This window comes from Pezoporus wallicus, unplaced genomic scaffold (assembly GCF_028554395.1).
Source record: "Pezoporus wallicus isolate ANWC-B61680 ecotype Strahan unplaced genomic scaffold, APGP_CSIRO_Pwel_v1 contig_1583, whole genome shotgun sequence".
Lineage (NCBI taxonomy): Eukaryota > Metazoa > Chordata > Aves > Psittaciformes > Psittacidae > Pezoporus > Pezoporus wallicus.
In genome coordinates this window covers 2,213,366-2,228,231 of record NW_026637266.1, presented here as the reverse complement: position 1 = coordinate 2,228,231, position 14,866 = coordinate 2,213,366, and the positions used below count along the sequence as shown (strand labels likewise).

The 14,866-nt window shown below is 44.2% G+C and overlaps 1 protein-coding gene across 1 annotated transcript in view; it reads left to right on the top strand.

Annotated features, from left to right (window-relative positions):
* The first annotated feature begins 2,749 nt into the window (after positions 1 to 2,749).
* ARHGEF38 (Rho guanine nucleotide exchange factor 38) overlaps positions 2,750 to 14,866 on the top strand; it is a 39,436-nt gene continuing 27,319 nt past the window's right edge. The window contains exons 1-2 of the mRNA XM_057404597.1: positions 2,750 to 2,945; positions 12,951 to 13,141. Coding sequence (XP_057260580.1) covers positions 2,750 to 2,945; positions 12,951 to 13,141 — 387 coding nt within the window. The remainder of the gene's footprint in view (positions 2,946 to 12,950; positions 13,142 to 14,866) is intronic.

Below are 14,866 nucleotides of genomic sequence, written 5' to 3'. Positions count from 1 at the left end.
GAGAAATATTAAGGTTGCAGAAAGTACCCATGTACGTTTCCAAACTGTGGTGTAAGCTAGCTCTGGGCTCCTGACTGCCTCAGGAATAGTGCTGCCAGGTAAAGCCAGGTAAACCATAGCAAGTACAAAGGCAGCAGCAAACCGCAGTCAGCTTTCCCTGCAACTGTTCCCTTGCTGAACTAACACATACCTTTTCACACCCTGTGACCGAGTTGAGGAGGAAAAGGAAGACAAATTTTGCATGTGGGTAGATTGCTGTCGTAATAAACACCTGGGCAAACTCTACAATATCCTATCATGGCTGTAACTCTGCATATGTGGCAGAGTGCCTACAAAGCCAAGAGTTTCCTGAAGTTTGTTCATCCGCCTCCAAAATGTATTCCCCAGTTCTCCCCCAAACCACCTTAATTTAAATAAATATAATGAAATCGCATATAAATGATGGGACCTCTGTCTTCTGAAAAGCACAACACAGTACAATCCTGGCTGGTGGAATCACTTTCCCTGTGTTACACTTTTCCTGGCTTAAGCAACCACCAGTTTTACCCTCAGCTGCTTACACGTGCCCCTGCATCATAGAATCATAGAATCAACTAGACCTTTAAGATCATCAAGTCCAAAAAGTCTATCTTCCCCTGCCTCATGCTGCCACAACTGCTTGCGTAGCTGGATGATGAACTAAATACAAGCACAGACCCAGATGGAAAATAGCCCAGGGGGAAAGGGGGGAGGGAGGGATTTTCCAGACAGATCAGTTCCTCCATCTCTTCTCAAATGCAGGTGTTTACACCCTGCAGCAATAGTGGGAACAAACTTATCTGGGGAAGGGGGGCAGTCAGGGCGGTGACTGTTTAAACCAGTTTTACCATGCTCACTGAATGCCAAGCCATTGCTTAGAGGAAAAAAAAAAACAAAACCCTCAGGAAGTCCCCAGTGTAAGGAAATGGTGTGGCTGATTTCCCTCAACTCCCACCTTCATCTGTGTAGTTGTTGCTGGGGCTTTCATTCTTGTCATAAGGCCATCACTGCGTCTGTCCCTGCCTCCGCCTCTCCCCGCTGTCACCACTGCTCTTTCAAGGAACTTCTGTGGTCTGACTTGCAAAAGAAAGAGTTTCTTAGGGAATACCAAAGAGGAGGCAAGACATAACACATGAATTGCCTACGTAATATGTGACTTCTCTGTGCGAGCACAAAGTCTTCCCAGTATTCCCCTCTCCGCTTTATTCCTCTGCCAGGCTGTGTTTGGGCTGGACACTTTGTGCAGCACTGGCATGGTGCTGCAGTTTGACCCAGTAAATTGCTAAACAGTTTCATAACCTTTTCCTTTCACTGCTGGGTAGAAATGATGGGCTTTGATCAGGAGCTTGCATCACAGGGAAAATAAAAGTCGGAAACAAGTTTGTGCTACTACGTTGCATCCCTGTTTGTTATTTTTTACTACACGTCCTTCAGGGACAGAGCGTGGCAATACTGAAGCAATACGCTCTGCCAGTGTATGTCAGAGGGACATTAGCTGTGTCCCCTGGCAGATGCTGCAGCAATGAGCGTGCATGAGGCTGACACCGATTAGGCTGCACCACGGGGCTCCTGCCAGGCGTTTCCTAGGGCAGGGAGGGCCACAGTGGGTGCGTATCACAGCCGTGGCAGTGATTGCTACTGATGGCTGCTGGGGCTCTTCCCAGGGTAAGTCCCTTCCAAGCTTAGATGCCAGCAGCTCCTGCTGTTTTAACATGAGTTTGATTAGACTGGCGCTACAGAGGATCACTAGACAGTGCATGCATGCCAGAGGCCCTTGCTAACAGACAGGATAATGAGATCTCTTCCAGGGGCTGATCCAGAGGTATTACGAACAGGTGTTTTAGTGTCCACTTCCTCAGCCATCAGAGTGTGGTAATTTGTTCCAACAGCCTCCACAGGTTCTTGGCAGGCTTTCATGTTGCCTCTGTGTGTGTAGTGTAAAGCAGGACAGAGCCTGGCTTGAGGCAAGCTGCAGCTCCACACTGCTTCCCATCTCCTGGAGGGGCTTTCATCTCCTTCTCAGCCTTTTTCTTCATTGTCCTGGGGTTTCCCTTCAAACCTGTAGGTCAGGAATTAATCTACAGTTGGAACCTAGAGGCTACGCCTCTCGGTGGGGTGGGAGTCTGGCAGGTGCAATTCCGTATGTGAGGAGTTGGGGTCTTGAACGGGCTGCCGGTTAGGCACTAGCCTTTGGGAAGGGCAGAGTGTCAAGGGGGTGGCTGGCCTCCCCTTCCCATTTGTCTTGCCCTCTGCTTCTCCACTGCCCCGACAGTGCAGAGAGAGGTGGTGTCCAAAAGGGAAGGCATCAAGTGAAAGCATGGCATTGCCCTGCCGCACTGGAGTATCACCCTGCCAGCACACGGCCCAGGCAAAGCCGGGAGGATGCCTCCGCTTCAGGGTGCCGGAACGCACGGCCCCCGCGGCGGGGTGAGAAGCGCACCCTGAAGCAGAGAAAGGGGCCGTGAATGGCTGCGGTTTGGGGCTGGCTCTGAAACCGGCCCCGCCAGGCGTCCTTGCACACAAGGCAGGTGAATGCAAACACCGCCCGGGGCGTCAGCTTCCCGGAGGTGGAGCTGCTCCGTACAGGTGCCCTGCGGAGCCTGGGCAGCCCTGCTCCAAAATCAAGCCCAGAGCAGCCAGCCTTCACCTGGGTAGCGGGTTCACCAGCATAAAAGTCAAGCTGTTGACCCCCTGCCGCCACCACCACCATCACCACTGAGCAAGGCTGGCCATGACGAGCATGGACTGCCCAGGGAAGGAAGGTGGAGGGAGCAGGAAGAGGAATTTGGCCTTGCTGAGGAATAAGCTGTACGTGGGGGAGAGGAGGAGGACAGAGCCTGTGATGGAGAGCACGGCCGACCCTGGGGACCATAGCACCTTGAGGAGGAGTCAGTCTGACCGGACAGAGTACAGCCAGAAATTACAAGGTACCAGGGAAGCATGCTTGGTGCCTGGTTGCGAGGGATGCTCTGGGCTGGGATATCTTGATGATCTCCGGGCTACAGCCTCCAGTTAAAGAAGGGAATGGCAGTCTTTGCCCCCATGCACTCACAGTGACAAATTGTCCCTTCTCACCCTAGCCCCCTACTTCCACGGTGGAAATGCCTCCCCTATTTTTTCTGAATAATGTTGAGTAGAGAGGATGTAAAATGCAATTGAAGGGTTTGGGGTCTTACTGCAAAATGTGTATGCAACCGGGATCTTTCTCATTCGTCATCAGAACGCATTTGCAATGCTAACAGTAATATGGAAATATGGTGGCTCTATCCTATCTTTTTTTTGGCTGTTGTATCAAGTGGAGTATATGCTAAGTAATTAGAAGCACCAAGGGAACTTTTTCTTTCAGTTAAAAATACCATGATCTATAATATGTTTATCATTGCTCAGATTGTGCAAGCTTAAACTGAACTATGTCCAAATACATGTTTTGATGGATATGCTGATTGAAATTACACCACTATGGAGAGGGTTTCTTCCAAATAACCAAATTGCATCTGGACCCCAAATTGGTAAAGTATGTCAGTACTGGGCCTGTCAGTCAAAATTTAAATGCAATGCCACAAATTGAAGAAAAACATGAAGAGTGTGTATGGCTATCTCTGGGAGTGCTCTGGAACACAAACTGACAAGTTTCTGTGGGTTTCCAGGGTCTGGAACAACAGGGCCCCATCACAAATGGGGGGTTTGAGTACTGCTGTAATATAAATATTTATTACTAATAGTGATGTAACTGCCTCGTGACAGTCACTATTGTGGCAATAATCATTTATGGGGAGATAAAACAGGAAGATACTTTGGGTTGCTGTATTATGGTTTTGACACACTTAATTAGGAAGTAGCATTACTTCAGAGAGACAATAAAAGCAGAAAATAAAATAATAAACCTGAAAGTAATGGGATTTCTGGGGGGGCTAGGAACAACAGAGTGGCCCATTGATTATGCTGTTCCCTCCTGTGATAGCTAATCGATGAGAAGGGAAAAAATTTTAGTTAAGTCAGGCACTCGCTGCAGGTATCAGCGTGGTGCTTCTGGGCACAAACAGATTGCTGTGGCTGGTCAGGCAAGCTCCTGGCACATGTCCCACCAAAACAGTAGCTCTTTACTTGTGAAGGTGGTTGCCCAGGTGAGGTCAAGGTTATCAGAGCTGTATCCAGCAAAAAGACAGGTTTTCTGTCCTGTGTCAGCTGTATTGAAGCCATTAACGTCTCCTGTTTAAAATCTGGAGCAAAGGAGGCGGGGAAGCCTAGGTAGTCATGGCAGAGCATGAGGCTATGTTTATGGCAGCGGTCCAAGGAGACAGTAAATCCAGCTTTACAGCTCCTGCCACCAGCTGAGGCTGCCGTGGCCACCTATTGCAAAACACGGGTCTGGTATCAGCTTGCTCTGCTTGCTCACTTATGCTCAACACAAATGGTGATGAGTTAACAAGGTACCTGCAGGCTTTATATTGGATTAGAAGTTGCCTGTCCTCAGAGTGAAAAACAAAGTCAGTAGAAATTCCTGTGAAGTGTATTTACAGTTACAATGGAAAGAAATGTGGTTGTGTGCCAAGGCCTGATCTGGATCAAGTTTTGGATCATGGATCCCAGACCTAATGTAATACCTGCCAGCAGTTTATGATGTACTATGGTTCTATGCCTTTATGTTCTTCATTTTTCTCACTAGCACTTGGATGTGAAGCAGCTGACTCCAAGGTGAGGGAAGTGGTTTTGTTGGCACAAAGCTTTTGAGTTCTCCGTTCTTGGTAAGAAAATCCCAACTGCTCTGTTGGTGACATAAACAGTTCTGCCAGGTTAGGACTCCCTGATTACCCTGGAATGGTAAATGCTTTGCAAAAAGATACACATGGTAATAATCTACACTTGCTTCCCATATGAATTGAAGGGAAAACTCTGTGTTTAGTTTCCCCTCCATTCTTTAGTCCCCTGTTCATATGTTTTCTAACACACAGGCTGCAGAGCTGTGGTGGGTATTAGCACAGATGTGGATATGTAAGCCAAGGAGGTGCAACAAGAGCAAACTTCGCCAAGGGGAATCTCCTGTGTGTGGGGCAGGTTTCCACAGCAAGAGTCAGAGGCTGCAGGACCTCCATCCCTGGTAATGGCAAGCAACCCTGGCTGAGCATGGGAAAGAAGGTGTCTTTACGCCCCAATGCTTATGTCAGCATTGCAGCATGTTTGTGCATGGTGAGGCATGGTATAAACATCTCTTGAGGGCCTTCCAGCCCTTTGTGTGCTTAAAAAAGTTCCCTAAGTAGAAAACAGGCTATTTCCCCCCCCCCCCCCCCCCCAAACATGACCACAATAGCATTGTCAAAGGTGCAAACTTCTGTGACTGCTTTTCACTTTAAAATTAAGGATTCATTAAAAACACAAGAAAGCATTTTCATGGTTACTTATTATACCAGACACATCTATTCAATACCTTATCTGGTGTGAATGGTCATGCAACACCTCCTGGCTTTACTCTTCTTGAAAAGGAAATAAGATGCAAAGTAACCATTATATTCTCAGAGAGCTTGGCAAGCATTATTTCACTTATTTCAACTCATCCTGTGAGATAAGCAATTGTCTGCAGCCCCATTTTAGATAGGGGAAAATAAGGTGATTGCTATCAACTGGCAGGTTTGTGATACAACCATGCAGTCATCTACAACTCAGGTTGTAATTGCAATCCTGGATGAGTCCAGGAATACCTTGATCAAGCCATACATATATATTTTTCTTTCATAGTTCTGCATCAACTGGACAGAAGCATCACTTTTCTAAAGAGGGAAGAATGGGGTTAAGGGAGATATATTGATTAGCATTTGTGGTGGGTGCAGAAATAACATTAAGGGTCATTATAAGAGCTAAGACAGAGTTTCTGTGATATTTCTATGCAGTGCTCTGCTCTACATTCACTAGGAAATCCTGCACATACATCCTTCCAAGAGGAATGAAGAACCTGCTACTATCCTTAAGCAGTGGCACAAAATGGTATTTAGCAGCTCTGTTTTCTGAAGCTGTTTAGCTGGTAGGAATCGCTCTCTTTTCTACAGTGAAAATCCATCAGTAGCAGCTGTAAAAGTAACTAGTAATATCTATATATTACATTAATGTTGGGATCAGTCTTCGAATTAACCTAAAGCTGCCGTGCTGTGAATACCTATATATTTTATTAAGAGTTGTTTGGTGTCATTATTTGCACATAGATGTTTGCAAGATCAGGGCATATTAAGATACAATGTTTCATGGGGATAGGTGTTGTCAACCAAAAAGGGCAGATCATAGTTCACAGGGACAGGTTGTTGCTATTTTCCAGTGTAAGAAGGATATGGACCTTTTGGGGCAAGTCCAGAGAATGCTGTGATGGCTGGAGCACCTCTCCTATGAGGACAGAGAGCTGGGCTTGTTCAGCCTGGAGAAGATAAAGCTCTGAGGAGACCTCAGAGCATCCTTGCAGGATCTAAAGGGGGCTGACAAGAATGTTGGAGAGGGACATTTTAGAAGGGCATGAAGTGATAGGACAAGAGGTAATGGCTTTAAATAGAAAAAGGGTAGATTTAGATTAGATATAGGGAAGAAGCTCTTCCCTGTGAGGGTGGTAAGGCACTGGCACAGGTTGATCAGAGAAGCTGTGGCTGCCCACCCCTGGCAGTGTTCAAGGCCAGGTTGGATGGGGCTTTGAGCAACCCGGTCTAGGGAAAGGTGTCCCTGCCCATGGCAGGGGGTTGGAACTTAATGAGCTTTAAAGTCCTTTCGAACGCAAACCATTCTGTAATGCTATAATTCTATGATTTTTTTAATAATCATATACCAAACTTGTGCTTGCTGTGAAAAATGAGCTACAGAAAATGGTGGGTTTCCAGAAGGCATCAGAGATCCCATTTGCAGTGTTCAATGTGACCATGCATACTTTGAAATTACTCCTTGTTTTACAAATCATATTAACTCCCTTATAACTTTAGCTCTGAATGGGCCAACTGTGCTGTTAAATGACTTGCACATGCTTCAGTTTAAAATACATCAGTGACATACCTGTAATAGACAGTGATTCAAATCACACAGCTGCCACAATATATTGACTCAGAGCTTGTGTCTGAACGTCAGATTTGACATTCTGCCTGTGTCTAATGTAGTTACAAAAAATAACCAACACCAAAAATGACACAAAACCCTGCAAGCTTATACAAATTCCTGGAAAGCTGCTATCCATTGGTATAGTAAAGCCCAGTCAGAAGCAGCTCATCCCCCTTCAGTCCATTACAAGCAGAGAACCTTCCTTTATCCTCTCCTCCTCCCTGCCCGCAGAGTACACCAATTTTCTTGCATGGACTGCTGATGCACACAGCTCCTTGGCATCTCCCACCAGGAGTACAGATCCTCCACACCTCTTCCCAGTTCCTTATTTGCTTTGTGCTGTACTTACTGATTAACTTTCTATGGACCACAATGCAGAGAGTATCCTATTTCACTGCAAAATGTATTGATCTTTGGAGCAGTTGATTTGCTGAAGTACAGTAGAGGGCCAAAGTCCAGATTATTTCCTGAAGTGCAGGAGATGGCTTGATGAAAATATCTGTGTGTCCTGTGATGAGAAATCACAACCTAACCAATACCTTTTTCTCCTGTGCAAATTTAAGCTCAGAGGATCTAATTCTGTTAACTTGCATGGCAATAAAGCTGCAGTTACTCCTTGAACTTACTGCAGTGGCAGCCAGGCTGGGAAGCAAGCTCATCTTTTCAGAGCAGAATCCATTTTGTGCTGCTGTGTTTGCACACACAACCAAGTCCTTAGGCTTAGGTCTCTCAGGAGCTACTGCAGCATGACTAGTAACAGCAACTGGGTAAAAGAGTGAAGACTAGGACCCAAGGAGCTTTACAGATCCTTCTCTGATCATATTAGCAAGCATGTTATTAATTTGGATACTTTGCGTTGTGCCAAATCCTGAGGTGCATGTGTCCCAGGAGAAGTGGTTCAGATGCAGCCCTTCCTCAGTTCTTTATTAACATAAGCTCAATGCCACAGGAGTGGTATAGTTATACCAGTATATAACACACTGGAAAGGTTTATTTGTAAGTACTGACACTAACAATAAGGGCATTCTTCTGTCACCTGATGATAAGCTTTCTTCCTTTCCAGTGCGGTCACATGGGATCTCTCTGTAGTCCTGTCAGCACACATATAATTAAAGCGGTCTGCTGTCAAGGAATTGAAAACAGAACTTGTGCGTTGAATATAAATATTTTCTGTACCTTATGGAACAGAGAAATGAACAAAGATCAAATGACCTAATTGCAAAGAAGTCTCTGATGCAGGTTTTACGAGCAAACCTATGGCCTAGGAAGACTGGTGCAAGGTCAGTCTGCTCCTGCAGTGTTCTCCTCCTGTGCTCAAAAAAGGGGCTTTTTGCATGTGGAACTCACAGTCCCTGTGCAACAAACCCACTCCTGAACAATGCTGCTGTTACGTGCAGCTCTGAGTAAAAGGAAAAACTGTATTTTCCACAACCCTCTCACAATCCTTTTGTATTTCAGTGACCAACTTGGAATACAGTAGATCTGATTTGCACCATGTTTGCACCGTATTGTTGTACTGTAACAACTCTGGTGTAAAACCATAACAACACTCCTATGAAGTGGTCCCTCACAAGGGGAGTGGGATCTGGAGTAAAACTCCTTGTGTATTAACTCATGTGATAAACTTCTCCCACACAGAGCAGGACACTCCATCCTTTCCCACTGCTTGTCCCATTTCCATGTCTCTTACTTCCAAGGATCGCAAAGTCCCTGTGCCCCGCTGCCTTCCTGAAAGCCACAGTGGAAGCAGGAGTGTTAAGGGGCAGAGCTGGGGCCATGGCACAAGCAGATGTGTGGAAGGAGAGGAAAGCTGCCACAGCAGCAGTCTCTGAACTTGACTGCCTGCGTTTCCCAAATCCAGCTGATAAAAGCCAGTGTATATTCCCATGTGTAATAGCTAGGTTATCTGAGGGTATAGGCTATCTGAGGACTTGCTTTCACAGACAAGTAATTTTATCCAGGGTGATATGAGGTTCAGGTTTCACACATGAAAACAATAATGCTGTGATTTGTTTGTTATACCTTGATAACTTGTGCCTTCATGGCTCTCTTGTGTCAGGCAAAATCCCTGTGTCCACACAGCGCAAGTGTAGAACTTGGTGTTTCTTTGGCATCCTCCAAATGCTGCCTCAGTAGTGAAAAGGCCTGTTACTCACTCCATGCACTGACATCACTGTACTTGTTGCTATATTCTGCACCACTATCTTCACTTCCAGAGGGAAACCACTGGATGGGAGAGACCTGGGTCCCATCCCCAGGAGTAAACATAATGTCTAACCTGAGCGTTTTACCTAGGAGGAAGGATGGATAGAGCAGACCTCTCAGAGCTGCTCACTCTGGGTGGGAAAGTCAGGTAAATTTGCACACATTGATCTTGCAAATCTGCTATGACTGCTCATCTGGCCACTTGCTGTGGATCCCCCAATAGCCTAGAAGAGAGCTACTGCACTTGCACTGGGCAAGCTCTTTCCCTCCATGCTCTTATTCTGCATTGTTGGATGTCTCCATCTGGGGGATGGTTTTAGACTTCACACTTGCAAGAAACTTTTGTTAAGACATGTGGCTGCTTTGTCCATGTCATCACATAGTGAACCTCTTGTTGAATGCAACTAGAGCCGTGCACTTCAATACACAGCTAGAAAGCCAGTCATCACCTTCCTCTCCAAAGCAAAGTCCTCCAGAGAGGCAACTCCTGCAGGTAACTGACATTACAAAGCAACAATTGCAAACATTACCTTCTAAATGACATTCTTATACCAACTAAAAGTACCAATTAGTTTCCTGTAAACTGGCCTTAAGAAACAGCTGTCTAATAAACCATTCAGCAGACAGTTTTTCCTAAACCTGGTATCTCTGAGGATGAATGAGTCAAATTCTTACCGTAACAGTTAATCCTCAGCAATGTCTCTTCCTGCTAATCCTCTCTCTGAAACCGTTCTGGGGCTGGTACATATTACCAGGTAGAAACAAGTCTGCTTATATTCCAGGTATACACTTGCTGTTTGTACATTCATTAAACTTTCACTTATTCCACAAGGATTTCTGCAGCTACTAATATTCTCAAACTGGTCAAAAGCAATCAGCTGAACATGAAATCACAGGTTTTGGCTGTAATCATCACTTCAGGTTCTTGCTGTTGCATTCTATAGAGACAGACATGCCTGAAATGAAAAAGTGAACATATTGAGTGAAAATGGAAAATTATATTACTTTTAACAAAAGGATACATTTATTAAAAAACATGTTTTCTACAAGGAAACAGCATCTACCTGGTATTTCTCATGGTTAGTTCTTCCTGTTGAGAATAGTTTTTCTTTCCTGGCATTATTATCTATCATGCAATAAGGATAATAGATGAACCCTGACATAATTCAGGAATCAGATTTGATCAGGGTGATCTAATGACATAAACTGAAAGAACAGCCTCTTGAGGGATTGTGACTTCAAGCCTGAAGTGGGATAGAGTGGCTTTATTTTGCTCATATAATGCCATCCCCTGCCACCAGTATAAAACATTACAAAGTTCTTTCGCACATCATCTTGTGTTTACCTTAAAATTCCATCTGATACTGTAACAGTGCTGCATCTGAGATGAAATGACAGTTCTGAGGTCTTCCAGGATGTCTGGTCCTCTCTGCACTTTCTCAGGAGTCACCCTGAACTCTCACAGTCACACACACACAAACATTTTCACACCCAATCTTGAGAAAAATGCTGATTTTGGCACAGAACTGGAATGGAAATGGATTGTTCATGTGGTTCCTTGTGAATTTATAAGTGTGGTTATGTACTGTAAGTTTCTCGAGGAACAAGTACCTGCCATTTTAGTGCATAAGCAGCAGGCAAGGTGGTCTCATTCCGCAGCCCTAGCAAAAATTGCTCAGAAGGAGCTGTGAAATGATACTGGTAACCAGTTTTGCTCCGCTCCTGACTAAAATAAGGACAGAGTCTGATTTGTCTGGCACACTGCACCTTTGGTGCATGAGCTCTGCAGGAGTGAGCTCCTGTGCATTACGTGCCCTCACACCAGCACAGACTCGCTAGGACAAGATTCAGTTTAAAATTCATTTGATAGCTCAAGCTTTGCAGAGGGGAGATGTTTTCATTTTACTGTCTGTGTACAAACTTGAGGACAAAATGTTCCCAGTGTTATACACAGACTTCCAGGCTAAAATGGTAAAAAGTACATCTAAATACAAAAAAGGCTGAAAATACAGCCCCTCTCCCCTGGTTTGTTTGGGCTTCTTGTCCTCGCTGTTTAGAACTATCAGTAAAGAGGCAGAGGTGCAGCCCCAAAAGCCACTATTTAAAACAATAACTGTGGTCACATCAGTCTCACCAGAAAAGCTGATGGAGAAGCATTAATAACAAAACTATCCTTTCTGAATATCAGCAGTCAGCATAGCTGTAGAAGGGGTTGGGATGACAATACACTGGATTTATAACATTTTACACCTCTTAGCTAAAGACATCCCAGAGCTGTCCATCTTCTGAAAGCTGCTTGGTTTTCCCACAAGTCCAGCTCCAGGTTATTGTTTACAGCCTTGGCCAGTGTTGTCTGGGTGAGCTGTGCACTGTTCTATGTTCACTTGTGCGCTCCTGCCTTTACCCTTGACAATCAGTTCAAACAACTACAGTATATTCAGTATTGGCTATCAGTGAGCAAAGCATCAGATACAGCTTGCTATTGCCCCATTATACAGTGTGCTCCCTGCAAGAAGTTGACATGAAGGCATAGCTGTCTGATCCTCAGCAGAGATTCCCATCCTTTGCTGCTAAGTGCAATAAAACCCTTGCTGTCAAAGCTCAACCTGGGTAATGCAGAGTTGAGTACAGTAATGATATGTCCATCTTTGTTGGTGCTCTGCACCATCTTGTGGCTAGCAGAAAAACACCAGAATAACCTCTGAAATCCTTCATTTGATGTTATTTGTGTGTGTGTGGGGGGGTGTTTCCTAATGAAAAATACAGATTGTCAGTGTACACAGAAAAAAATTAGTGCCCTTTTAACAGCTGATGTGAATGTCTGCAGGCTGGCTTATGAACCAGCAAAAGGGAAGAGCATCATTACAGATAAGTAGGTTATGTGCAGGTCCTGTGTCATACATAAATTAGCTGTCTGTAGAAGTCTCGCTTGCATTTCCATGTATTTGGAATAAATCAGATATTCTAGGTCTTAAGTATGGAAATAATTTCTGTTATTCCAAGAGATGTTTTTATTGATTATTGAAGGTTTTCCATATTCTCCTGTAATTCCTTTGCCTTTTTCAACTAAATCTTTTTAAACAAAATTACGGGTTTCGTCATCATTGTTATTAATATTGTCTTCATTTGAAAAGTTGTCTTCCTGTATCTGCAGCCCTCAGCTTCCCATGAACAGACTCAACATTACATTGTACAGAGCAAAGGTTATTCCAGTGAAGCTTATTTACAGTAAACACAGCCTTCTTCTTCCACAGGAACATACTTTCTCCCATCCTCCAAATCATAATAGATGTCTGACCCAGACTGTGTTTTTCAAAGGAGTAGAAGGGCATCAGCTGTCTTTGAATTTCAGTATGACAAGAATCAGACTCTCCTGTGCTGGCAATGGAAATGGAAAATTTCTGCTGACATACATAACATCAAAGCCAAGAGAGCCAGTGATGAGAATCCCCTTATTGTCAAACCTGTGTTTGGCATGAGGAGGGAGATGGGACAGCAATTGGTGTGATCCAGGATTGCAATTTCTTATGCTTCTTTTCCTGCTCTCCATGGTGACTGGGGACTTTCCAACAGGCATGACTTCCATTCCCCCACAGCTGTGCAGGGCAAACTGAGTGAACACATGAGATTACAATGCTCCTCACAAACCTCCCTCTTTTAAACAGAAAAAATGGCCCCGCAGGTGGGGTCCACAATCCCTGCTGCTTCGCTGCAGGAGGATGAAGAACAAGTCAGCAGACGCATGATGGCCAAGAGGGTGAAAATCATCACAGAACTCATGCAGACAGAGAAGGACTATATCAGCGACCTGGATCTCTGCATCAAGGAAGTGATTCAGCCCCTGAGAAACAAGCAGGTGAGCTGGGGGCGGTGGATGAGTTGGTGATGTCAAGGTCTGAACTCACTCACATTCTGCTGGCAGATAATGTTAATGCAGGCACAAGTGTCAGCGTGAGTGACGTGGTACTGGGAGCTGTCCGGTGGTAGCTTTCCAGAAAGGGACATGCCAGGGCTCTAGCTGGGAATTCATAGAACCTTTTCCTCAGCAGTATTTACAGCTGTAGATAAACTGTGCAGCTGAAAGCTGGGAATAGAAGAGGCTGTCCAGAGAAAGATTTGTGGGGCCTGCCACATAGCATTCACTGAGGCTGCACAAATGATATCTGCTGCTGATATAGAATAAAAATTATTTTAAACATACCTTAAACCAAGTATTCTGTATGTAGGGTTTCTTACAAGATTGGTGATAAAATATAGGTATAGAGACCAAAGTGCCTTTAGATGACATTGGCACTGTCTCTTCAGGGAACGCTGGGGCCAGCTGAAGCCTGTGCTGTTTAAGCTCCTGCAAGACCTTTTATCTTTCTTGAAACTCTGTCAGAGTTTGTTCCAACCCATTTTCAGAAGAGCTGACATCTGCTGACATAACTTTAAAGAGTTCTTGACTTTTTTCTGCTTACTTGTTCACCCATTTAGAAGTAGTCACATCTTGACTCCCTCCCCAGCCTGGCCAGCACCAAACCAGAGTGTTCCCTGTTGAACTTGCTGTATTCCTTTGCACTTTTCCAGCCAACTGAAAATGTATATTTCAAATCTGTCCTTTGTCACTGTATTAACACGTGGAAGTGTCCATGCACAGCATAGTTCCAAATACTATGTAGGCAGTGTGCTGGAGTGGAGGTCAGAAGTCCTGTGTTAGATATATACAGGAAAAGTAATTTAGAGATTATAACAGTCTTAATTTAATAACCTCTGCATTTTTTAAGAATGTTGTATGGTTTTAAGGCTAGTTCTCAGATAAACTACCATATTGAAAGTTTGTAATGTATTTAGAGAAGGATTGCATTTAGAAAATTGACCTAGCAATGAATCTGTTTCATATTTCCAAGTGGATAAAACCTATCTTCGCCCCTATAATACTATAAAGAAATTAACTGCATTAGTAGTGAAAGTATATTTCTGATTCTGTTACAATGGCATGCAATTTGATCCTCCTGGCATCTGGTAAGCTGCTATGTAAGTCAGCAATTCAGTTTCTAATGGAGAGATACATTCAAAGGCTATCAGTATAGATGGAAATCAGTCTTGCCTTTGTTCTCAGTATTAGCACATTACCACTGGCTATCTCCAGTTGTCTCTGAATATTAACTATTGCCCGGCCCTGCAAGATAATAACTTCTGCATGAAAAATATGTGGCCTGGAAATTTTTTACTTGCTCTAAAATGAGTAGGGACATGGAACCCAGTTTTCTACTGCAGCAAATTGATGCAGTTCACTGAAGTCAGTGTTGTGTGCCCAAGCTCTGTAGGAAGCTCTTTAGGTTATACTAATAGTCAGAATTATAAATGAGTTTTTTTAGGGGAAGTTGTATGATCTTGATTGTATTTTTGGGTTTGTAGAACAACTAACTTAAAATGGTACCACCATCTGGAAGTCTTTGTACCTGGTAGCTGGCACCAAAGCACCACGGTCTGAGTTTATGTAGTGGCCTCTATTAGCAACTGGGAATCAAACCCATTGTCAACTATTCTGTTCCTCAGTGGGAAAGTAAACAAATATTTGAAAGCCAGCTAAGGATCT